The sequence below is a fragment of the Dipteris shenzhenensis genome, chromosome 8 (assembly GCF_047967505.1).
Source record: "Dipteris shenzhenensis isolate YYH24624 ecotype China chromosome 8, Dip_SZ_1.0, whole genome shotgun sequence".
NCBI classification, from domain to species: Eukaryota; Viridiplantae; Streptophyta; class Polypodiopsida; order Gleicheniales; family Dipteridaceae; genus Dipteris; species Dipteris shenzhenensis.
In genome coordinates, this window is record NC_141603.1 from 42025932 (window position 1) to 42050519 (window position 24588).

General features: G+C 43.3%; 1 protein-coding gene across 2 annotated transcripts in view; it reads right to left on the reverse strand.

Annotated features, from left to right (window-relative positions):
* LOC147899525 (cytoplasmic tRNA 2-thiolation protein 1-like) overlaps positions 1-20622 on the reverse strand; it is a 39817-nt gene extending 19195 nt beyond the window's left edge. The window contains exons 1-10 of one of the 2 annotated variants that reach the window (XM_087378108.1): positions 20519-20622; positions 20256-20411; positions 15634-15748; positions 15323-15465; positions 15075-15194; positions 14709-14821; positions 14529-14621; positions 5880-5920; positions 4861-4927; positions 4606-4717 (exon numbers count right to left, since the gene is read on the reverse strand). In XM_087378108.1, coding sequence (XP_087234234.1) covers positions 4606-4717; positions 4861-4927; positions 5880-5920; positions 14529-14621; positions 14709-14821; positions 15075-15194; positions 15323-15465; positions 15634-15748; positions 20256-20324 — 873 coding nt within the window. In that variant the 5' untranslated portion in view covers positions 20325-20411; positions 20519-20622. The other variant, XM_087378107.1, reaches the window with a different exon arrangement.
* Between the last annotated feature and the right edge of the window lie 3966 nt (positions 20623-24588).

Here is a 24588-nt window from a genome sequence, read left to right on the forward strand (position 1 = left end):
GTATAAAGATTGTTTATAAGTTCCATTTTATACTTAATGGTGTATTTTAAACTTTATGTCAATGTATTTTTATAGTTAAGGGTGTTTTTTAATACCAAGTGAGGTGTATATGTACACCACTTACACATAAAAGGATTTATATACACTACCTTTCTAAGGGATTTATGTACACCACCTTTCTAAAAGAAATGGTCATAAAGGTGTGTGTGCACACCACTTATACATAAAGGTGTTTATTTACACCACCTTCTTAGGAGAATTGGTCATCTATTGATGTTCTTAGGTGATAGTAGCTCAATTCATATGAGAAGTTATGAAGATGTTTATGTAAACTACCTTTGTAAGGGATTTGGTTATGCATTGATGTTCTTAGTACGTAAACGTAGGTAAATATGTACATCACCTTTCAAAGAGAATTGGTGATGTATTGATGTTCTTAGGTAATAGTAGCTCAATGTAAACATTGAAAAGTTTATGAATGAAGGCCAATACATGTACACCACCTTTCAAAGAGAATTAGTGATGTATTGATGTTCCTAGCTCAATGTACTCGCAAATACTTTAATAGCAAGATTTTCATGATCATATTAAGCAGTAGAAGAGTATACTATCTATCCTTAGTAAGATATACATCATAAGAAGTATGTATCACCAAATCTTTTGTTTTGAGTTGTCAAATCTAGTTCAAAAAATAACATTACTAATATATTCAAAAATTTTGGACTATTTTTTAGTCCATTTCGCAAAGTGGACTTTACATAAGTCCAAAAATTTTGAATGGTGTGTTAGCAAGGAGCTTGAACCAACAAGCAAACAAGCAAGGAGCTTGAGCCAAAAAGCAAACAACCACTCATTTCCAACATAATAGGTTAGCTTAGGTAAGCTTCGAGTTGCCACGTAGAAGTGAACTTTCCAAGGGTAAGTCAATCTAGTGCCACCTTCTCCGGACTCCATCCGGCCACCTTCTCGAGAGTCCATAAGTCTCGCCTGGTTCCGTTAGCACCTCATACTTCCACGCTCGATCTCCTTCAAGAATCTCGATGCGAAGCTCGCTCAGGCTCTCTCCCATTGGCATATGCTTTTCAATCACTTCGACGCCTAGCCGCTTGTGGAAGTCCCTCGTCATCTCGCAAGGCCACGCGTAGCATCCTCCTTTGGGAAGCACTCTAGTAGAGTAGCAGCGGTGTTTTATGGTGGGCGGATAAGTATTGATGCGGGTTTCAGTATCGATAACGATGCGCAGAGTCTTCAATTTCGAGAACCCAATCAGCTCAGTCTCCGCCACGTTCACGAGGTCTACAACCCTCAAGTTTGGAGCTTGCAGGCGGAAGTGCCGAGTTTGGCTGTAGCAAGAGTACCGGACTTCACAAGAAAGGAGATTTGGAGCGGTGAGGAAGAGGGACTACGGCTTCTCGCAATCCTGCTCGCAATCCTACAAGTTTAGATTTTCCAAACACGGGCATTGGCTTGACAGAGTCTAACCGTCACGAGACGAACGAGCGACGGTACAATACTTTGCGAAAACTCCTCGATGCGGCATTTTTCTAGCAAAATGCTCCTGAGTCTCGAGCATCTGGCAAAAATACGCTCCACGAACTCGTGAGAAATTAGGTTCACGTCCTTGCCAATCCGATGGAAATAGAGCTCTTGGAGCTGGTCGACGCCAGGACACTCCAACCGAGATTCTGCGCGGGGGTCCTCGTCGCACTTGTAGTGGCGAAATGCGCCGATCTCCAGGCATCTCAAGCTTCCAGGGAGGTGGCGACTGAGCTGAGAGTAGAAAATGGAATTGAGTAAATGTGGGTCAAGGTCTCGATGTCTTTCGAGGGTATCGAAGTACAAGGTGTCAACGGATCAAGAGAGGGAGCGCCATCGCCGGCACACACAAAAGCAAGAGGCGATGTCACGGGCTGAGGCGATCAAGGAGAGGATGGAGACGACGATGCAATTAGGCAAGGCATCAAAGGCGTCCATAGCCATCTTACCACCTGCACATGCAAGTCTGCCTTTATATACTCACAGAGCTAACGTAGCCAAAAGCTACAAAGCTCTCGTAAGCTTTTCATGGTAAAATCTAATTAGCTTCCAAAGCACACTTTAGGATATGTGACAAGACATTGCGTGTCCATCAAGCCACCACTTTTGCCCCTCGAAAAAGATTGAAATTTTATTATAGAAACTAGAATGCTTGGCCAGCTCCTAACTATATTGTAAGTATCTAATAATAGGCTAATTGATCTAAAGGCTTAGAATGTGCCACATGGCTTCGTGGGATTTTAGAGTTTCATAAGTCGTTCTAGTGCTGGCCAAGTAAAAACCAAGTGAGTGAGGAGCCTCCGTATGAGTAGACATTTTCAAAATACTCTCACCTCTCCTATGAATAGTAATATGGCTCAAGGCGTGGTTCAAACGAGTAGGTGGCATCGACATAGGGCAAGTTGCTCCATGTCCGTTTGAATTAACCATGCAATTGTAAAATCTATCGATTGAACAAGTACTCTTTAATGTTTCCACAATAAAAGATGATGGAATATCGTCTATATCAAGGTTCACATTTATTTTATTGCAAAATTAGGTGAGCCCTTTTTATGTTCCCACAATAAAAGCCGGTGTACCTGCCAAATGATTAGACTATATTATTCAAGAAATAAAATTCATTCGATGACCCCGGGTTTTCTTGAAGGTCGTTGTATCTGATCGCTTCCTGCGATTTTATTAGTTTTTTAAGAATGTGTAAAATCATGGACATGAGACATGACACCTTGCAAATACACCCTACGTGCCACATGGGTCATAGGACGTCTGGGTGTCGAAAGGCGGGAGCGGTTCTGCAAGGGTTGGCCCGCAGGCTTTCCTACACTTTCCGCCGCAAGGGCTTCGCTACTTGTATAGTCCTCCACCATAATTATTAGCCTTTGTTTAAGAGTTCCCTAGGCAATGAGTTAGGTTCTCTCGAAAGAGGCTTGTTTTGCTCTTTCAGCCACAGTTCTCTTATTATGATTTACACGATCAGCGCCTTCAAGAATGCTGATTTGTAAGGTTTTTCTCTGAGAATTAATAGAAAGTTGGTTTCTCGGGGGGTGGGTGGGGACTCTATGTGGATAATATTTGGTCAATTGACCCCGATGGCTCCTTCTATTATATATATACATATATATACATATACATACATACATACATACATACATATACACAGACAACTCCTGAGTTGGCAAGATGTTTTTTCGAGTAAGTTTTCAAATTATATGGGATAGCCATTTTTAGAGGGTTCTTTTCATTAGTGGGAAACCAAGTTGAGTATGAGCATGTTTGATTATCTGCAGTTGGATGGTTAGAGCAAACATATCAAACTTCGAGAGAGACGTTGTGTGCTTATGCTCGTAAAAGACAAACATATTAGGAGAGGATACTTAGTACACTTAAGACCTGGCCTAGTACTAACTATCTTGTTTGTCCTAACTAGTACTAACTATTCTAGCTGTCCTAACAAGGGACTAACCAAACTCTTTCTTGGGCATGCCTCAACCTCTAGTGCATGTCCTAGAGACAATCTTTGGTCGCTTGTATCCTTTTTCTCTCAAGCCCTAGAAAAATCCTTTGGCCGCTTGTATCCTCTCTCTCTATTTTACAAATGGTGGAGCTCTTGGTTGGAATCCATGCATTAACATGAACGGATATAGCCTGTAGTAGCCAAATCCTTCGAACTAATACAACCACACATTGCATTTATAGAAAGAGACCATTGTGCATAGGGGTGGTAGCAGGTACAGCTAGGAGTTTCTACGGAATGTCTCTCACTTGATCTATCGAGACTAGGTGGGAAACCTCCTACTAAGTCAAGTCGTGAGAGTTTCTACAAGAGATCTATCAACATCTAAGATGTCTGAGTTAATGTGAAGCATTCGTATGATATGTAACATACCATCATCATGTTCTTGTCGTTTATCATAGTATCAAGTTCTACTAGCTGTATAATAGCTTTTGCTAGCTGTACAATCATGAGGATAAATTCCTCGACCACATGAATTTGACTCTGACATAAAATCTTTAAAGTTTGAAACGTCTAGGACAAATAAGTCATCTATGAACCTTTTAACCTCACCAAATTTATAAAGAAGGATCTGACAAGTCCCAAAAGAGATCAATCATTGCATGAACTCAACTTCATATGTGAAAAGATAGAAGTTTGCTAATAAAACAGCACAATTAGTGCCCATGGGAATACCAACTTTATTGTCCACAATTAGTGCACAATAAAGAGTCCCCTAGAGTTATGAACAACTTATTTATTCAACAAAGGACATCTTCAGCATCTACAACTTTTGTGCACCTTTTCTTTTTCAAATTAAGGTCCTGATTTTAAGATTTCGAAATGCATGTAATTGAAAACATATAAAATAAGTGTTCCTATTTGTGACTTCAAATCTTCCAAATATATCTTAGGATAGAATGTGCTAAAATCAAATGTTTCAATCAAGATTGGAGCGCTTCTTTCTATTTTAAACAGGACGATTACAATTTCCCCTGAGCTAATCTTATCCTTAGTGACTCACACCATGAACATAGATTTTCCAAGATACTGTTTCACATGAATGAAAGTCATACCTGGCTGGAGATGTACCCACAACGCTCACAGACCCTTTGTTCTGGCATTTTCGCATCTAATGAAATTCTAAAATCCTCCCCCGACTTGATTATATCAAGGATGGCTCTAGGTCTACGCAGCAACAAAAGATAACAATTCAACAATCAACGTCATTGTCATCGACATCAGCATTTTGCAACGATACAACTAGTCACATGATTTTTGCCCCCTTTTCTAAAATTACAGCATAACAATTTTTTGTTCTGGAATCCTACCTTATAGCCTCTAGATCCTTAATAAATTCACGAGTAAAACCTCGATATGCATTTGGTGAATAAATGCCTGCATACAAGTTGAACGTTAATGGATTGGTTGTATGGACATTAATAGATTGATCAATAAAATAATCCTACATGGAGTTCTAAAATAAATAAAAAATCAATGCCATTGGGGCTGAATTAGAAAGCTAAACATTTTTCATGAGTAGAATATAACACAAGCATTACAGAACATTATGGCATGGGTAGTACTTGTTGTAACAGGTGCATGATGATGCAAAATATACTAGTTTCTCAGATACAATTTCTTCATTCATCAATTGTTTCAACTGAACTGTGAGACAAAACAAGTATATCTAATGAACAAGTAGCTAACAGGTGCCTGCCCTAATTGACTTTTCTCCATCAGGCGCACTAGACGTGGCATACACAATGGATAGCAAAACAGGCAATTATGATTCAGAACAAACATGAATGTGGTTTCAGAGACTTTAGATGATCACTCCTGCCTTGAATCGAATCAAACTAAACTAATTGTCTCCTTTCCTTTAGGCCTGGCTACATAGATGGCAAGGCATGTTCTTGGAAGCACAATACGAAAATTTTACAAAACCCCTGTCAACTGCATGAGACCTAAAACACAGGTTTCACCAACAATTGCTCTTCCGAAGCTTATCTACAATTTCATTCCCCCAAATGTACCCACACTAAGACACCCTCAACCTTGCATATCAAATTAGACACTTTGCAGATTCTCTTCCGCTATGAAAGTCCTTTAAAAGTGGCAAACGACACAAAGAGTGGATGCAGATGAATTGGCTACAGAACTAAGATCCAGGCTCGACACTATAAAATTAATATTTAGGTTTCATTAATGCTCATACAAATTCTGCGACTTAAAAAAAGCAATAATAAATGGCATAACTTTACATTAGAAAAGGTAAACACTTCAGGTGTAGCCATACCGATCTCAAACAAAAGTACAAAATATGTCGAACAGTTGGAAAAAAACTTACACTCTGTAGAGAAGTAATCCAGCTTCTTGAAGTAAGCATACGTGAATAAGGTCAAGGAAAACAAGCACACAGACATTTGACCTTTCTTAGTAATGTAAAAAATGCTCAGCCATTTCAAGTGATACCATCCTTGAAAATTTCACTCACATCCTCCTATAATATGCCAACACCTGCAAGCCCTATAACGTAATGTAATCAAATAAAATGAACTTATGCATGCTGTATAAATTCAATAATGCAAAAAGATTTAACGAGACAAAGAACACAATGATGGTTGGATAACAGGAAAGATGGGACCAGAAGTGCATTTGTCAAAGGTCTTACAAAAATTTCAGATGACTTTAAAAAGAGATAGGAATTTATCCTTTTCTGTTCTGAAATAGAAGGTCTGTTTTTTCAACGGACATTCACAAACTGACAAATAAACAGCTTAAATGGCTGTTCACAAACATCTGCGTACACATTGATATGCAGAAGCACATGCATAGACACACACATATACAGACACAAATGTACATGTATGCAGATCGAATGTTATGTATGTGTATAGTGTTGGGATAGAGATGTCACCTCCCCACCTGTGAGCCCCCGTCTGAGAAGGACGAGGGGAGAATGACCTGCAGTAGGGAAGGGCTTAAGATAGATGCCACGTGGCAGAGCAGATGGCTGCAGATCTAAGAGAGAAGAAAGTAATGTGCCTGTGGCTGCCATGTGGGCAGCAGCATAGGCTGCTACGCAGGCAGCACAATGCCTGCATATCAAGGGCAGCAGAGGCCCTGCATATGGCAGGGCAGACGGTCGTTCATAGGCCCTTAAATGGGCCAGACAGGCCTGCAGCAGCAGACTGGGGCAGATAGCGCAGATGCATGCTCTGCAAACAGAAGTCTGCAGTCGGCAGAAGGCGGGTACAGGCATCTGTACAGACTTACACTCGGCAGTAAAGTGTAAAGTCTGCAGGAGTAGCAACTGTGTCAGCCCAGTCTGGATCGGGTCACTTGTATCAGGGATCTGGTCAGCCAGATATGTGGGGCCGTCAAGCCCTACAAAAGGGCCCCCGTTGGGGGGTCTTGGCACTCACTGTATGCCTCACCATTGGCTGCATAGCAGACCAGCCAGGAGGCCTAGGGACCAGCATATAGTGTGGCAGTGGCACTCATGTCTGCAGATCTCCAGCAGGGAGAAAAGCAAGAGGATGCACACATAGGAGCAGTAGAGCCTTGCCCTGGGGAACCTTTCAAAGGATACTGAAGGGCCACTTATCTGAAAGGAAGGTGAACAGCAGTAGGACAGTAGATAAAGCCCCCTGTTAGGTGCAAGGTGAAGTAACAACAAGCTGTCCGTGTGCTACACTTTGAGCAGGGTATTTTGGATATGGTCCTGTCTCCTTTGAGTGCATAATAAATATTCTCTGGGTTGTCTACATGGCTGTCTATTCAGCTAGATGTATGTTTCTACTTCAGAACACGTGTGCACAAAACGGAGTGAGATTTGTTTTACGCAGGAGCCCTGCGTTAAGTCTTTCACCATGGGGAGTTGGCCACCACAAGTGGCTCTCTATTATCTGACATGGTATCAGTGCCTGGGAACTACTGTACTCTCATGATTAGCCACATATTGGCCAAGGTTTATGGATTGGTGCTAGAGAGAGAGATCAGCTTTTACATAGAGCTACAGGGGCAGTGAGCTTTGGGACAGGCCAGATTCTGGAGGCAGCACTCTACCCTTGATCACATTTTCAGTCTTCGGGCCATTATTGAGGAGGCAAAGTCGAGATCCCAAAAATTATAGGCATGCTTTGTAGATTTTCGGAAGGCCTTTGACACGGATCCACAAGCACACATGATTAGGAGACTTCAGGAGATGCAGATCCCACGAGTCATGATTCAGGGAGTGATGCGCCTATATGAGTCAATCAAAGGGAGAGTACATGCCAGTGGAGGTTTGTTAGACTGAATGGAAAGCACGGTCGGAGTGAAGCAGGGATGCCCCCTCTCAGTAACCCTCTTTTGGGCTCTACATTGATGAGATCACGATCTTCATTCAACACTTGGGAGGTGAGCGATCACTACTAGCTGATTTGATGATACAAACATTGCTTTATGCAAATGATATAGTCCTCATACACTCCTCAGCAGCAAGCCTACAAAAACACCTAGATGCTTAAGAGCAGTTTTGCAAGGAGAGAGACTTGACCGTCAACCTTGGCAAGACTAAGGTCATGATTTTCAACACCTCACAAGCCACTTCAGCAACACAGTTTTGCTTAACAAGGGGAGTCGGTGGTTATCTAGGAGCAGTCTTGACAGTCAACCTTGGCAAGACGAAGGTCATGATTTTCAACACCTCACAAGCCACTTCATCAACATAGTTTTGCTTAACGAGGGAAGCCGGTGGAGATTGCGCAGTTCTACACTTATCTAGGAGCATTCTTCATGGGACCGGTTTTCACGATGATTCACGCAACTAGGCAGGGCTTATAGGAGGTCAAGGAGCCATGGCCAAGCTAAAGCGACAGTGCTTCCAGGCACACTTTCAGGACGCTCCAGCGAAGGGATGGCTACTTGATACACTAGTGAGGCCAACAGCCATGTATGCAGCACCCTCTAAGGGAGGAGTGATCCCTAATCGGTTGACTGGAGGAGATTTGAGAGGCCCATGGGATCCCGGATGATTCGAAGTAATCCTTCAATTCCTCAACAAACAGTACAGGCAGAGTACAGGCAGAGTTCACCATGGCACTGCTAAAGATTGATGCTATCTTTCAGACAGTGACATTTCTTCATAGGGTCTGGACTTAGACTAGCTAGAGACTACCAAGACTGGCACCACAGTCATCATAGGAGACTAGCACATAGTGGGGTTAGCACGGAATGGTATGCATGGGTATCCAAATGGTTTGCCAGTCAAGGTATTCATATGGACCGGCTCCCCCCTTTCAATGTAGCTTGGATACACCGAACCCCCTGATCCCTCGAGATGAGATCAGCCATACCGTATGGTTGGATCTACTCCAACTCTATACGCTATGGACTTGAGGGGGGAGACGAGGAGTTTCCCACCAAGATCCAGTTCTACCGCGACTACTTCTTGAGAGTATAAGAGGATGGAGTGATCATCAAACCCCAATACTTTGAGGACAGAGAAGTTTCACATGTATTGAGGATTGCCATTGGACAGATATGGGTCTCGCCCCATTAGTTGAGAATTGAGGCAAAGAGAGCTGTAGACACGCAGGAGGAGGTAGAGACAAAGGAGCATTTCCAATGCCCAGTCTATTATGAGATCTATGGACAATACCACTACCTCTTTCACGAGGGGCTCCGCTTTGGACCACTGTCTCGGCTAATCCACGCCCATGACCAAGTTTGTGTTGGCCTCTACTTGATCAAGATGCATGGCATAGAGAGGCCCTATTGAGGCAAATCAGGCAACAGCAAGAGATGATAGTGCCATAGGAGACTGGGATAGACCAAGCACAGCGACATGTCATGTATTTCTACGCTTTTGAGTCAGTCTCAGAATATAGCAGAGTGCAAGAGGAGAAGGTTGCCAACATGAAAACTGAGTGGATCAATGGGAAGAGACAATGGAAAGAGTTGCAGAGCTGCTGAGCCAGAGACGCAGAGACCACGCACAACACAAAGGGTGACCAAAGCGCGTACGATGGAGTTTTAGCCTGTCTCAACTGTCCTTAGAGGGGACTGTGAGTCGAGGTGTCACTCTTAATATGGCCCATCAGATATAGAGATCACGGAGACCACAGCCCCCCACCACAACAAAGACGTATCGACAAACACAAATACGAGATATCTTCGCTACTCATTAGAGTGCCGCCATGGCACGTGGATATGTATTTTGGCACCAATTTTGAGTGCTTGAGCTTTTTGAGATTATTAGGATAGCACTCAACAAGGGCCTTAGCGAGCCCCTTGCTTCAGCCCATAGTGGCTTGTATGAGTTATCTTTTTTATTGTACCTTGTCTCCTAGGTCCGCAAGGCCTCAACAAGACATTAATAGACTTTCTTTCTTTCTCTTGTGGAGGCCCGTGTTGAGAGGCTTAAGGTTCTTATGCTTTCACAGATGATTCGCAGTAAGCCTTCAGCCCCACATCAGATAGTTTTGGCTGAGTTCGGAGCTTGATGCAGCATTCCAGGTCATCACATATCTTTACTGCATTAGACAGTATGAATACCACACCACAGGGCGATGGGGGCTTCCTTGGTTGGCCCTATCCTCCTCCATGGCATTGGTAGTAGAGGGTGACCAAAGGTGCTGGTATGCACATACATGCAGATGGTTTGAGAGCCTGGGACTCCACATAGATGGGCTACCTCCCTTCCAGTACAGTGTTCAGGGCCCCTCTATCCCACTCACCTATCACGAAGTGAAGCATGTCATCAGCAAGGATCTCTTACAATTACACACATTCAAGACTTCTTTGGCACCTTGTAAGAATCCTGTGAAGCTCAACTTCTACAAAGGCCATTGCCTATGGATTTCGGAAGAGGGCTTCGTTGACCCACTAGGGAAATTCGCCTCCCTCACTCCTTGAGGATATCGATAGCGCAGTTCCAGGTCTCGTCAGATCGCCTCCGTATTGAGAGTGGTCAAGTGGAGGGCATACCCAAAGAGGACCGCATCTGCACTTTGTGTGATTCTCAGGAGATTTAGTCAGAGGAGCACTTTGCATCCAGATGCCCTGTGTACTATGAGATTAGAGGTCGCTACTACTACGTTTTCAGAGATGGTCTTGGTTCCAGATCCTATCCAGACTAGAGATGCCTCGCAGCCTTCATTCATGAGGCTGTCTGACACAGGAAGAGATTGCTCGGAGTACATAGGGGTGATCAGGTTATTGAGAGTCATGTTTAGATTTCTTTGACCTCCAAAATCCATCTACTTCTTTTCATGAATCTTACAATTTACCAACTCCGTAAATTGTTCTCATGTTGAAACTTGTCCAAGTCATAACAAACAATGCCTCCAATTGTAGGTCCATTGATCGCATGCTTGAAGGGGAGTTCCTCTACATGGTGCTCCATGTGCTAGTCATTGCCTTGACCTTCTCATAAAGAACTAGGTAGATTAGCATGGGTGAAAAACATCGTGAGTGAAGCTTGCTCCATTGTGATCTTTATAAACTCACTTGTAATTGCCATCCTTCGCACCTTCTCCGACTTGGAGTTGAAAAAGCTCTCAAAGACACGGTTTGCTACTATGTGGTTACTCCTCAAGCGGCTTTGAGCATGGAGGGTAGGCAAGGATGATGCGCCGTCGAGAATAGCAACAGATAGGTCCACTTTTATGAGCATGAGAGCAACACTAAAGGGGACAAGGACATATCTAGATGATGATCTCATGCTTTTACAGCAATGATTCGAGTTATGGCAGCAAGACGTACAGGGAAATAGGTTGTTTAGAGATATGGCAAAGTCATCATTGGTAGAAAAGGAGAAAAGGGAAGAAAAGGATGCAGGTCGCACATGACGGTACCACAAAGCAGAGTAAAGAAAGTGCACTCTTTAGTCTAATCTGAGAAGCTTTTCAGAGACATGCACGGATAGACATATGATTTTCTACACTGAGACACACAAGAGTGTCATTCTGCTTCAACAATATGTATCCACTTGCTTGGTAATTCTTCTTTTTGTATTTCAATAAGCATGCTTGTAAAATAATAAAGAAATGTTTTTCCTACTGTGTCAGTTAGGTTAATGAGAACTAGGTCTAGCATTTGAGGGTAGACCCCCTGCTTGCGGTTATGGGCATTAGTGACCCGCAAGAGTGATGACCTCTCTTTGAGAGGGACATCAAGACACCACACCCCACCTGAGTACCCAATTATGGGACCAATCAAATGCACAGATTGCTTACTGACCTAGGACTCATTCAAGAGAATGTTCCTTGAGCTTTGGGTGTGGACCTGGAAGCATGCCAAGAGCCATGGAGATACAAGATAAGATGACAAACTAATGAGCTCAGTTATGGCTCAATTGTGATTGGATAGTACAAACTGTTATGTACCCGACAGAAATCAGAATTGAATTCTGGGTTTTTGGGTGACGTGGCATGCTAATATGTGGCATAGCCACATGGCAGCGCATGAGACACATGGAAGCCTGTGGGGAACTACAGCACCACTTGTCACTGCAGGAACTACAGCCCCCATGCAGCCCACCAAAATCCAAGGGGGGCCAGCCCCCTTTCTTAATTGGGTAGAGGGTGGGCTGAGCCTATAAAAGGCGGCCTTCCCCCCCTCACTGTGATGTGTAGGGAGGAACATGCACCACACATGTGGATCCAGATACAACCACAAGATGCAAGGGCTTCATTGCAGTAGCATACTTTCCTCCAGATACATCATCATATGTCCATGATGTCACCACAGAGGGGCACAGCCTATATGAAATGATATATGATGACATCATGGAGTTCTCTAGGCAAGGGGAGATCCTCCTACTGGGTGACTTCAATGCACGAATGGGGAGCAGACAAGTGAACCTGCTTGACCTCAGAGATGACCCTCTTACAGTGCCGGAGATCGACTCAGCAGAGCTCAGGATAGTGAGACACAGAGAGGATACACACGTCACAGGATATGACCGACGCCTACAGGAGATGGCAGCAGTGCACGACCTGACCATCTATAACGACCTTCTCAGATGGCCGTCGTCTGGATGGCTCACTTGCTTCCCACATAGAGGGGGCAAGAGCACAGTGGATTACCTAATGGGGTCCCTAATCTTTGTGACACATGTATATGACCTCATGGTCCCTCCTCCCCCACTTGGCGTGGATCACTCCTATGGGACATTTAGCTATCGACCACCATGCCAGCAGCAGGATGGGACAAACCGGCTCCCACCCATATTCAGATACATTTTGACCATGCCCTGGATGCAGTGTATATGAGCCAATTGTCACATGAGCTACCCACCCACCTGGGAGATGATGTAGACCTTGCGCATTTTTCAGACACTTTGGTCTTGGTGGTCCAAGATGATGCCACCAAGTAATTTCCCGCAACTTGCTCTAGAGTCAACTCCCCAGCTGGGAAGATGCCCCAAAATGCATGGTTTGATGAAGAGATAAGATCTCACCTCATACGAGAGAAGACTTTGAGACATCTGACGAGACCAGAGGCACAAAGGATCTACAAGCGCTTGACACGACATAAGAGGCAAGCTTTCCGATCACATAGGATGGATAAGGTGATTCAATCTTTTCAAGGAGCTGATTCCACCTTTGCCTCGGGGCTCTTGTCTGAGGGAAAGTCACCTATCCCCATTATAGATCCTGATGTGTGGCACACCTATGCGACATCCCTCTATGACACCCCATCTCAGACACCACTTAATATGTGTGCCCTTCTCAGACCCCCCACATGCAAGTTGTTCACAGCGCAGCGCGAGACAGAGCTCGACAGACACAGATACGAGACATCTTCGCAGCCCGCTAGAGAGCCATCACAGTACCAGGCTTCGGTTGCTAATTCTTTTCCGAGTCCCAGTGCCGATACTGACTTATTTTTCAGTTTGTTCTTGATACTGGATAGATTGATCTGGCCCACTATGTAGTTGCAGTTGACTATTTCTATTCATGATTATGACTTTGTTAGCATAGATTAGTACTCAGCAAGGGTCCTAGCGTGCCCTTTGCTTCAGCCCACTAAGGCTTGTATGAGTTCGCTTTTTTGTGTACTTTGTCCCATAGGCCCGCGAGGCCTTCGGTGGACGTTAATCTCTCTCTCTCTCTCTCTCTCTCTCTCTCTCTCTCTCTGTGTGCCCCCCCTATCACTGATCCAAAGGTCTGGCACACATATACTACTGCACTCTATGATGTTCTGATGCAGACACCGCCGGACTTGTCCTCCATACCTAGACTCACCACGTCCTCTTTGTTCACTGCATAGAATGTACTTGCTACACTACACCGGCTTCATAATCGGCAGGCTATGGATCACAAGGCTTGAGGACGGAATACTTTGCACATGGACTTGAATCCTGGCTCCGATCCTAGCACAGATGTTTAATCATGCGGTATGTCATGGCTTTCCTCCTGCTTGGAGCACCACTACCATTATACGATACATAAGCAGGGGACCCTATGGATACGGGGAACTACCGCACGCTCATGATAGGCCAAACACTGGCCAAGGTTTGTTTGTGTGAGAGGTTTAGTTAAAGGGGAGGGAGAGAGAGAGAGAGAGAGAGAGAGCGGGGGGGGGGGGGTCATTGTTGTGGCCACAATTCAAGGACGTAGGAACTTTTTGACGATCGAAAAACCATATTGGCCCGCCCTATGCTGGATAAATCTAAGATAGGTTGTTTGGATGGTGACTCAGTATTCTTGTAAATGCCTTAGCATTCCATTAACAACATACTTCAATGGATCAAAAAACTAATGGATATCCCATTTAACATGGGGTTTGCAAAACACATTGTGAAGTGAGTAACACAAGATTTACAACCGTTAAGTGCCCCTAGACTTGGAATGGATTACAATTTACCAGAAAATCATACTAACTGATAAGGGATAATTTGTCTCATTATTACATCAATAATGTATTTATGGACACCACCAAGAGCATACAAAGCATTGGCCCTTGCTTTGAAGCCTAATGATCAAACAAGTCAAAGAAAGGATATATAACAATCTCCTTCTCATAGGTGAACTTGAAAGGCTTGCATCGAGGAAGTGCTCCCTCCTCTCCTGTGACTATCGAGGTGCACCTACTTAGCCTGCACCAAACGGTCTGAAATTGAGCTCCTCTGCAGCAAACAAAATAAAGCAAAAGATGGAAGATCAGAATAGAAAGAAGAGATGACCTAGCAATGTCCCCACGAAGCAGATTTAATAGCACAGTCTCTGCCATGTCATCTGCATTATGACCAGTTGCAAGTTTGTTTGCACCCAGCATGGCTGCCCCTCGGTCCAAAGCCTGTCATATTACGACAGTAAACTATGTAAATATACCATTTTAAAATCAGCACATTTGCAACATCTTCCAGGATGATGAAGCAAGGGCATAGCTGCTGCAAAACACCAGCGAACAAGAACTGGAGTTGGAACCCAGCCATTTGTATGATTCCCACCCTTTGCATTTGTTTGATAGTGAGCAAAATCATGACCTTTTCCTCGAAATTGATAAAGCATGCAATCGTCAATGGTCATTTGCATCACTATGTCCTTACCTGGCGTCTGAATACCCCACAGAATGTACAGTTGTTCTTACGGCCTATCTCATTTACAATCTCATCCATGGTCCAGCCATACAGAGATTTGTATGAGACAACCAGAAGCGGCACACCATACTGTCAAGCATGTATACACAGACCAAAATAAACATTATCAAAGGAGGTTAGCAGAGAATCTTGCCAGCTCTCTAAAGCAGGGAGATTCCATATTCCACTTATGCAGTTATGTCCAAGCAATAAGGCACCTGTATTTCATTTCGCTTCACAGTTTCAAGTGAGTCATCTCGGTAGCCAGTAATACCCTCATCAATCGACAAAAGAAAAATGTCGAGACCATAGTTGTGTCTTCTATTAAGCTCCGTCAATATATATGCTAATACAGTCGAATCTGCCCAGAAAGATTCTAGTTATTTCTACTGCAAGGCAAAAATAAAAAACTACCGTCGAACTTTATAAGCAGCATCATCTATGAATATTTTAACAAACCAACCTTAAAAGTATCATCGACAGCTTAGCAAAGGCTCTTGTATCCAACGTTAATCATTAATGAGTCTACCTTTTCCACCAGATGCTCCAATTGCAACACGTTCTCCTGCTTTGAAGAGCTGATTCTCCACAATAGTCCTGTGGATCTCTTCCTCAAATGCCAAAAAGAAGCATTCCTTGCAAACCTGTATACAACAGATTGCATCTTCAAATAGGCTTTGAACATAACTGGGATGAGACTTTCCCTGTGTTTTACTCTACAAGGCTTTCAAAGTAATGGTTTCAGAATTAAGGGCGACAGACAAGTTCTCTCAATACATCTTCTGCAATGCATAAAAATCATTTTATTCTTCACTGCACATACTGATAAGCTTTAATGGTCTTGGTTGGATTTGTTAGTAAACTTCTCCTACCCTGAGAGATTACATATGCCCTTTGAAAACCAAGTCCCTTCCAACATTAAGGTGGTAGGCAAGTATACCAGTACATTTGTCATCAAAGGCCACACACACACACACTTTTCTTTTTGGTGAAATCCATGTAAGCTTATATTAGTCCCAAAAGATAAGACAGCCAGTTACAAGCATCGGAAGATGAAAGGCCATCGTGCACACACACGCACGCACGCAAGCATGCATTTTTTTGGAGGCAAAATTGTGGGTGTTAAAGCACGGAAGCATCCAGCAGAGAGATAGATAGATAGATAGATAGATATTAACGTCTCTAAAAGGCCAAACGGCCTATGAGACTAAAACAGTTGATACACAGAGAGAGAGAGAGAGTACACTGATAGAGATAATGAAGACTGTGTGTATAGTAGGGGGAGAACACCCAAAAAGGAGAGGAAAACTGGTCATAGGAGATGATCCAATCAGGGGAGAGGCTGGCCCTATGAATAGGGCAGCAGGCCAGCCAACCCCAGAAAGTAGTAACTGACCCCCAGCCAGCCCTAGAGCAGACTGGAAAGTCAGCTGACCCAGGGCCAGCCCTAGCCCCATAAAAGGGCTACTAGTCGCCTGGGTGGCCAGCCAAAAGGCTGGCCCACCTCCCCACCAACCTGGGCCTATGGGGCCCTGCCACTAGCCTATAAGGAGGCCTCACCTCTCTCCCTAACCTAGCCTGAAAGGGGGCGGGCACACCCACCAAAAAGCCCTCTCTCACTAGATACACGAGATGCCCCAAAGTCTAACACCCTCTCTGCAGCTCATGGTGTACAAATGATCTGAAGAACCCAGTCGATGAAGATGCCACCATGGACCCTCCAAGATGGAAGTGTCCTAGGAGAGAGCTCCCAATAGCCTGGATCCTAGAAGAAGTGCAACCTCCAACAGCAAAGAAGTCGTATTCTCTTGTGATTTCCCAAGCGAGTCGCACTGAGTTCCCAATGGAGTAATATGGAACTCTGGAACACACCATGTTCAGTATCCAAGCAGTGAACTCATCACATACAGGAACCCCTGATAATGAACTCGAACTCCCATGGTCCATAATCACTACAACACCAAGCAATGAACCGTAAACACATTTGGTCCATAGCTACACACTGTCACGTTGCCTGCCAGAATTTCAACTAATTAGGGCAAGAAGCAGCCCTCTCTCCTGCCAACGCCCTCTCTGGCTGTGATCCATGGGGGGAGACACCTCTGATAGTCTTTGTTGCTGCTGGCCTTAAAATCCTCCTAAGTGGTCACAGTCGGATGACGAGTCCTGACCCTGAGACTTACCCTTGGACTTGCAGTCCCTCGCCAAATGGCCTCTTTTGCCACACTTATAGCACCTGATACAGTTCTTCTTGGTTTTCTCCTGAGATGAAGGGGCCGTGCTGCCACCTCCACTTGTGGTGACCTGCAACTTGCCCTGAGACAAAAGTACTGACTCTTCTTTGAGCAATAGAGAGAACAAATCGTCAAAGTCTATCTGACTAGCTGAGACCTGACACCATAGACCGTGTCATAAGCCGGAGACAGCTTGATGAGAATAAGTACCGCCGCTAGAGAGAGGCCAGTGCAGCTCCCATGGACAAAGGCTGGTCATGGATGACCTTAGCCTTCATCAGGAAGGGCTGCACAGTATTACCACTGGAGAACTCAAGACTGTAAAGCTGCCCCATTAGACTAACACCCTCATTGCTAAGTCCCTCGCACAAAGGTCCTCCAGTTTGGACAATACCTCAAACGTGCTCGTCAATGTCTACACTGCGGGAGACCCACTCGTCGATGTCTGCACTGCAGGAGAAATCTCCTCCATGATAGTGCGCACAAGGACAGAATGTGCCTTCAAGTCTTTGTCTGCACATTCAGCAAGCACTTCCTGAAACTCATCGTTCTGATCCTGGGTCCATCTCTTGGGATTGGAAGTGTTGGCAAATTGGAATACAATTGCATGCACTAATCAATTCACTAACCCAGTAGAGAAAAAAAAAATCAGAATATCAGACAACACAAGTCGAAGTATTTCTATAAGAAAAGCTTACACACATCAAGCTCTCAATCCTCACACTAGCAGATGCTCATCCCTACAGGGCTTATTACATCTGCTTACAAGATCACCTATCTCTCTGGCCACAGAGGGTGAGTACAAGCAAATGACTCAAGGCTCCAAATAGGCAGAGCAAATTCACACACGTAACTCTGAAGAGAAACAGTCCGAGCATATAGAGAGGTCGCGAGAGATCCACACGCGGTCATGAAGAGCCGAGAAGACCTGCCAGCAGCCAGGACCAATCACGTGTGATGAAATGACGCTGCTGCCTACTCAGCCAATAGCAAACCGCTTGAAAGTCCCTCGACAAAGATGAAGACCACCACGTAATAGAGTGCATGTGATAGCGCCACATGGCACTAGCCTTTTCTATCCTTACATCAACCTGAGTGCCTTTCTCCACCCCTTGGAGGTTTGCCACACAATTGCTAACTAAAGTTAACAGGAAAAACCCTCAGGTTTCTCCTAAAACCCCTAAACAAGCTCCCATAAGCCATTATGAATGAGCCAAATCTTGAGCTGTAGATTCCAGTGAGCGAAATTTCCTCCGTTCAACTTGTCCTTTTCATTCGTGCACGGGGGATCCATAGAATCTTGATCTGCCTGGAACTATTCCTTCCTAACACCTCTGCTTCTGATCCAGACAAAAGAAACGACCCCTACCGGATCTATATGATCTTGGTCAAGACATAGGCGATGGTTTCATCCATGCGCGATGCAATAAAGGGTGGGTGGGATATGGGCCAAAACGATACCGCACTACTTACCACTTTCGTTGACCACGCCGTGTGCAAACCACCTAGCTGATGTGTACCTTCTTGCCAATCAACACTCCTGACCTGCTCCTGCTGATTGCATGGGCTAGAGCTCCTCAAAACAGCCTCAAATACCCAGGGAGTGAAGTCGTTTTTAGCACCTGAAATTAGCACTGATCTTGGCCTTAGGGACTGGTACACAGCAAAGGGGTGATGCTGTAGCATATCAGTGTAGGGATAGAAGAAATCGCAGCAGTAGATTGGTAAAGGCATCAAGCCCCTGTACAAACTGGCGAACCAGATTCGGGCTATGAATCATGATCCAAAGTCGAGGCATCAAAACCCTGTACCACAGTGACATCAACCAACAGTAATGGCCGACGACTTCCAGCTCGCTCATTCCAAATTTTAGTGAGGCTAGGAAGATGGATGGAACCAACTATCTGATCTGGAGATTGAAGGTTTGGAGTCATCTAGTGGCCAAGGAAATCTTGGGGGTAATGGAAGAGACAGAGCTGAAACCTATTGACGTGGTGGATGCCTCATGGAGGGGTCACAAATCCTATCAGATCCAGATAGTGTCAAGAGGTGGAAACTGAGTGATGCAGCTCCTCTTTCCATAATTGTTTGGACGACTGTGGTGGAAGATATAGCACAAGAAGCGTGGGAGATCTCGAAGGATATCTATGAGAAGATAATACAAAGACATTCAACATACTAACCATGATAATGGTGACGAACCGGTCATCCCATGACATCCTTATACAAGTGAAGATTCTCAGGGATCAACTGGCAGCACTTGGTCATAAGGTGGACAGCAATAGTTGGTCCAAGGACCTACCGCGGGTTGGCGATGACTCTCACCAGTAGATGGCGTTTGAGAAATTGGGCCCATTGCTGCTTCAGGAGAGGCCCAGATGAAGCTGTATGATGGAAGTGAAGGTGGCAAAGAAAAGGCTTTCATGGCCAAAAACAATAACCTCAAAGGTAAGGCACATAAAAATAAGGATGGCGAAATTTCAAAAGAAGAAGAGAAAGAACAAGATGCTTCTATAGCGACGTGCCTGCACATTTTGCTAAAGAGAGTGCACACGGAGTGAATTGGTATTTGAAGTTATGTTGTGAGATCTGGAGACGTTATATCCACTGCATAGGAGTTCGATATAGAAGGTACTCTGTTTCACGTGTAGCCTCAACCTTCAGAAATTTCACCTCAATTAGGAATTAAGTATCAGGCTGATTTGCTCGTCCAATTCATAAGCTTCATAATATCAATTCCCATGACTAATAGGTTCTCTATTTAAACGCTGCACTCTCTCTCTATCTCGTGTCCTAACAAAAAAACTATTAATTTAAAGCGATCCTTCAACTTTCACCAGTCAGCAGAGGGGCGTAGGACACCATATGTTAGAACATTGAACGCCGAGAGCTGTTGCAAGGCGTAATATGCAAATACCTGCTGAAGAGTTTTGGGCCTGCGAAGAGCTGGTCGTCTTTCCAAGCAGACGTCGCACTGACGTCCCATGCCACTACAGCCTCAGTTCCAATGCGGTTTTGGTTTCTGTGTGGCCGTCCAGATACAAGGGAAGCAATCCGTCTCGACAACAATTGCCTGTGGAATATAGAACTTGGAAAACAATGTCGGCTAGTATTATAACTTGGACTGATTGATCAAATAATACAAGCTGAGACCTATTTATGTATGAGTGTGGTGTGTACCGATGTACGTTTTTATGTGCACGTGTGTATGCATGTGTATGTGCATGTCCATGTGTGCATATGCACATATGTGTGCACGCCCCGCCTACATATGTGTTTATGTGTGTGTGTGTGTATGTGTGTGTGTGTGTGTGTGTGTGAACGTGCGCGAGCAAGTATATGTGGACCTTTGGTAGTCCAAGAGTCCAAGGGGGGTCACACTCAAGCCATCAAATTCTAAGCTATGGCATTTGTTTTCTTCCTACTATTTAGCTCTCAATGCTTACATTTGGAGTATTGTAAATCAATATTTCATGGAGATAAGGAAAGGCCTGATTTGAGTCAAATACCCAAAATAGCTTGGCATCTTTAATCTCATACACATATAGATGTGATTTTTTCAACTAGGGGTGTATGTACCAAAATCAAAGATAAGTTACAATTATCTTATAATTATTATACCTCAATGGAAAGTGAAATATTGCCCCTTAAGATATGATATTCCTAAGATGGTTTTGGGCTAGTTCAAATTACACGCATACCTAAATGCAAAAGGATATCACTCGAAATATGATGATAACAAGGATTTTGTATGGATCGTATGCATTTATATTAGAGACTAATGCACAAGCTCGATGGCCCACAAGGATTATAAGCAATGCAACCTAAGGCAACACAATGCCTAACTTGGACCACTAGGCTCCTTGGAATTACAAGCATGCATAAATGTGAAAGAATAACAACTGGGCTCCTTGGAATTACAAGCATACATAAAACTAAAAGGACATGACTCAAAATATGATGATAACAACAAGATTCCACATGGATTCCATGTAAAGATTTATACAACAAGCTAGAGCACAAGCCAGATGGTCCACAAGGATTGCCTCATTATTATAATTTAATGTAGCTTGATGAATTATATCAGATGCCCCGATGTTGTGCACACCACAAACATAGCGGGCACTGGTACACTGGGTACTAACTTAGACTCTAGATGTGATTTTAAATGTTTTTTTGCCATCCTCATCTTCAACATCACCCTCATCCTCCTCTTCCACTCGTCTTCAAGCTCCACCCTCATCTTCAGCGCACCCTTGTATCCAAGATCCACCCTCTGTTGTTCAAGCTCCACTCTACACCCTTGTCTTCAAGGTCCAATCTGATCTTCAGCTTACCCCTCTCTTCCACGTTCTAGCCCTACTCTTCCAAGTTGTCATCGTGACAATGTAAGTAAGAGTTTTAAACCCTTGCACTTATATGTGAGCTACAAGCTTAGTTTCTTAACTTTGTGTTATGATATTTCGAGCCAATGCATGTTCTTCCTATTCCTCAAATTCAGACTTGCCTAATCGTTATTATATCCATAAGTACATGACATGTGAATGTATATAATCCTATACTAGCAACAATGGTAGGGTGCTTTCCCATATAATATGAACAATTATAAATCAAACACTCACATCATGTTTTGTATGGATTTCTTGCTAATGTGGATGAAGCAATGAGGACATAGATGAAAGAGTTCCTTTTAGTTTTCTATTGGCAATACCTTGAGAAAACAACCCTTCAATCCATGTACCACACTTTTGTAAAATGAATAGACTCTTTTTTCATATTAGCCCCTTTCTCTTATACTAGGCTTGTGCTCATTTTATAGGTTGTAAATATATAGACTTGTATATAGAGGGCTTTGTCCCTTTCTATCATATAAAGAGTTTTGTAATCTTTGCAGATATATTGTCTTATGACTTTAACTATTGTATCACTAAAATTGTGACGATAATTCTTCAGCATTGGAAACTTTGTATATGTATGGCATAGTAAATTTCACTACTATATCACTAAAACTTATGAAAAGATCTCTGCCATTGGAGATAAATGAGAATATTGCTACATGGCATATGCCAAATTAGAAGTTTATTAATCGACTCATTTTTCATATATATATATACATCTATAAGTCTAAATTAATATATTAACCATGCATACGATGATTTCAACCACTTGATAAACAAAGAACCATTGGATTAGATATGTTCATGTTGAACTATTGGTGGAGGACTTTATTGGTTTTGCCTTGATTGACCTTGCATTACAAAAGGGCGGGAGGCTAAAGAAATGAGAGAGAGAGAGAGAGAGAGAGAGAGATTAATGTCCATGGAAGGCCTCTCGAGCCTATGGGACAAAGTAACACCAAAGAGAAAAACTCATACAAGCCACAAGGGGTTAAGGCAAAGGGTGCACTAAGACCCTTTGATGAGTATTGTGTTGAAATAAAGAGAGCTTAATGGCTCAAGAAAAAACAAGTATAAAAATATCATATCATATCATGTGCTAACTGGAGCAGGCTGATGAGAACTGGAAACTCAAAATCCGAAGCCCGGCGGCTCGTCTATGAGCAGTGAAAATGTCTCAAATCTGAGTTTGTATGGCTGTCTCATACTGTGACGCGTCGGAGGGGGGTGTGGTCTCCTCGATCTCTGAACTCGTTGAGCTATGTTCAGAGTGACCCCTCATCTCAGGCACGGTCCCCTTTGAGGGGGGGAAGAGAGAGAGAGGGAGAGAGAGAGAGAGAGAGAGGGGGGGAGAGAGAGAGAGAGAGAGAGAGAGAGAGAGAGAGAGAGAGAGAGAGAGAGAGAGAGAGAGAGAGAGAGAGAGGACCCTATAGCACTTAGCTTTGCCACTGACTTGTAGAGATTATAGAGAGTTTTGGGCCAACGTATATGCACATGAGGCTACACAATCAGAGTGACATAATTTGAAATTATACTTGAGCCAAACTTTGAGCCTTATGGGTACTACGAATAGATGCATAAGGAGATTGGTTTATAGAGAGGGATGATTGGCTAGATATGAGTTACACTTTGATACAAGAAGTACTCCATAAGGAACTAGCGCAACACATGCCCAAAGCTATATCCTCCAGGAACCATGGTGGTGGAAAGCTTTGGATTGCACAATGCGATGAGTCTATCTAGAAGAAACATAGAGGCTTGCATGAAAACACGTGTCATGCAATAGGACCATACAGTGGTCGATGTGGGCCAGTTGGCTAGCCAAGGTGTGCCATTGCAGTGGTAGTCACTACTTGTAGTGGTTGTTGATATGGCCACCATAGTAATTGACATGGGCCATTAGGCAGATATCAGGGTAGTTAACATGGGCCATGAAGTTGGTCGATGCATGCCACCATGGCAATAATCTCCGCCTACGGTGGTTGATGTCACCACCGTAGTAGTTGACAGGTCCATTGATTGACTTGCTTCACGAGGTGGTTTTTTTTTAATCAAAGAAATATATAAAATATGTGCTCAAATGTAGGCGTAAAATATGTATCATACATATTGTGCATTTGTTGGAAGTTGTCAAAATTGTTATCATCTTCAGCATAGAATTCATCGTCATAGCTTCACATGAAATTGCCATACGTTGATGTAAATATATCATACCTAAACAATGTTAAGCCATGTTTGTCTTCCAAGTCTGAATTACATTGAAAAGACAGGTTATCATAAGCTGAGAAAGCTTTATTTGACATTTGTCACAATTACTAATTTGATTTCCTTTAGTGTCACATATACTCATGACTGTGTTTAGACCATTACTGTGATTGTGATCAATTGGACATATTGAAGATTTAAAGTGTCTTCCATGTGGATGACTTTGACATTGTTTTTTATTTGCATATAACTATTTCAAATCACTTGATTCATTTTTGAAAAAGTATTCTACAATTCGAAGAGCTAACTTGGACTACAGTTGAACACTAAGTGCTTTTCCTGAATTCTTTTGCATTTTTTTCAAAGAAATAAAATGATGCATATACACTTTGGCATATAGATAGCTGTTCATCATCTCTCAAAACAATGGTTTGATAAGTTGGATTATTTGATTCCACCACTTCATGATCTGATTCAGCTGTTTGTAGCATATATGAATGCTTGTGTATTGAGAACTCCATTTGATTTGCTAGTTTTTACAACAATCTTGTTGTTGAGTCACATTGAAAAATATACTTTGTGATTGCTTGTGAAGACTATGCTTCTCTAATTGCTATATATTTTTCTAACGCCTGTTGCCCTTGCATA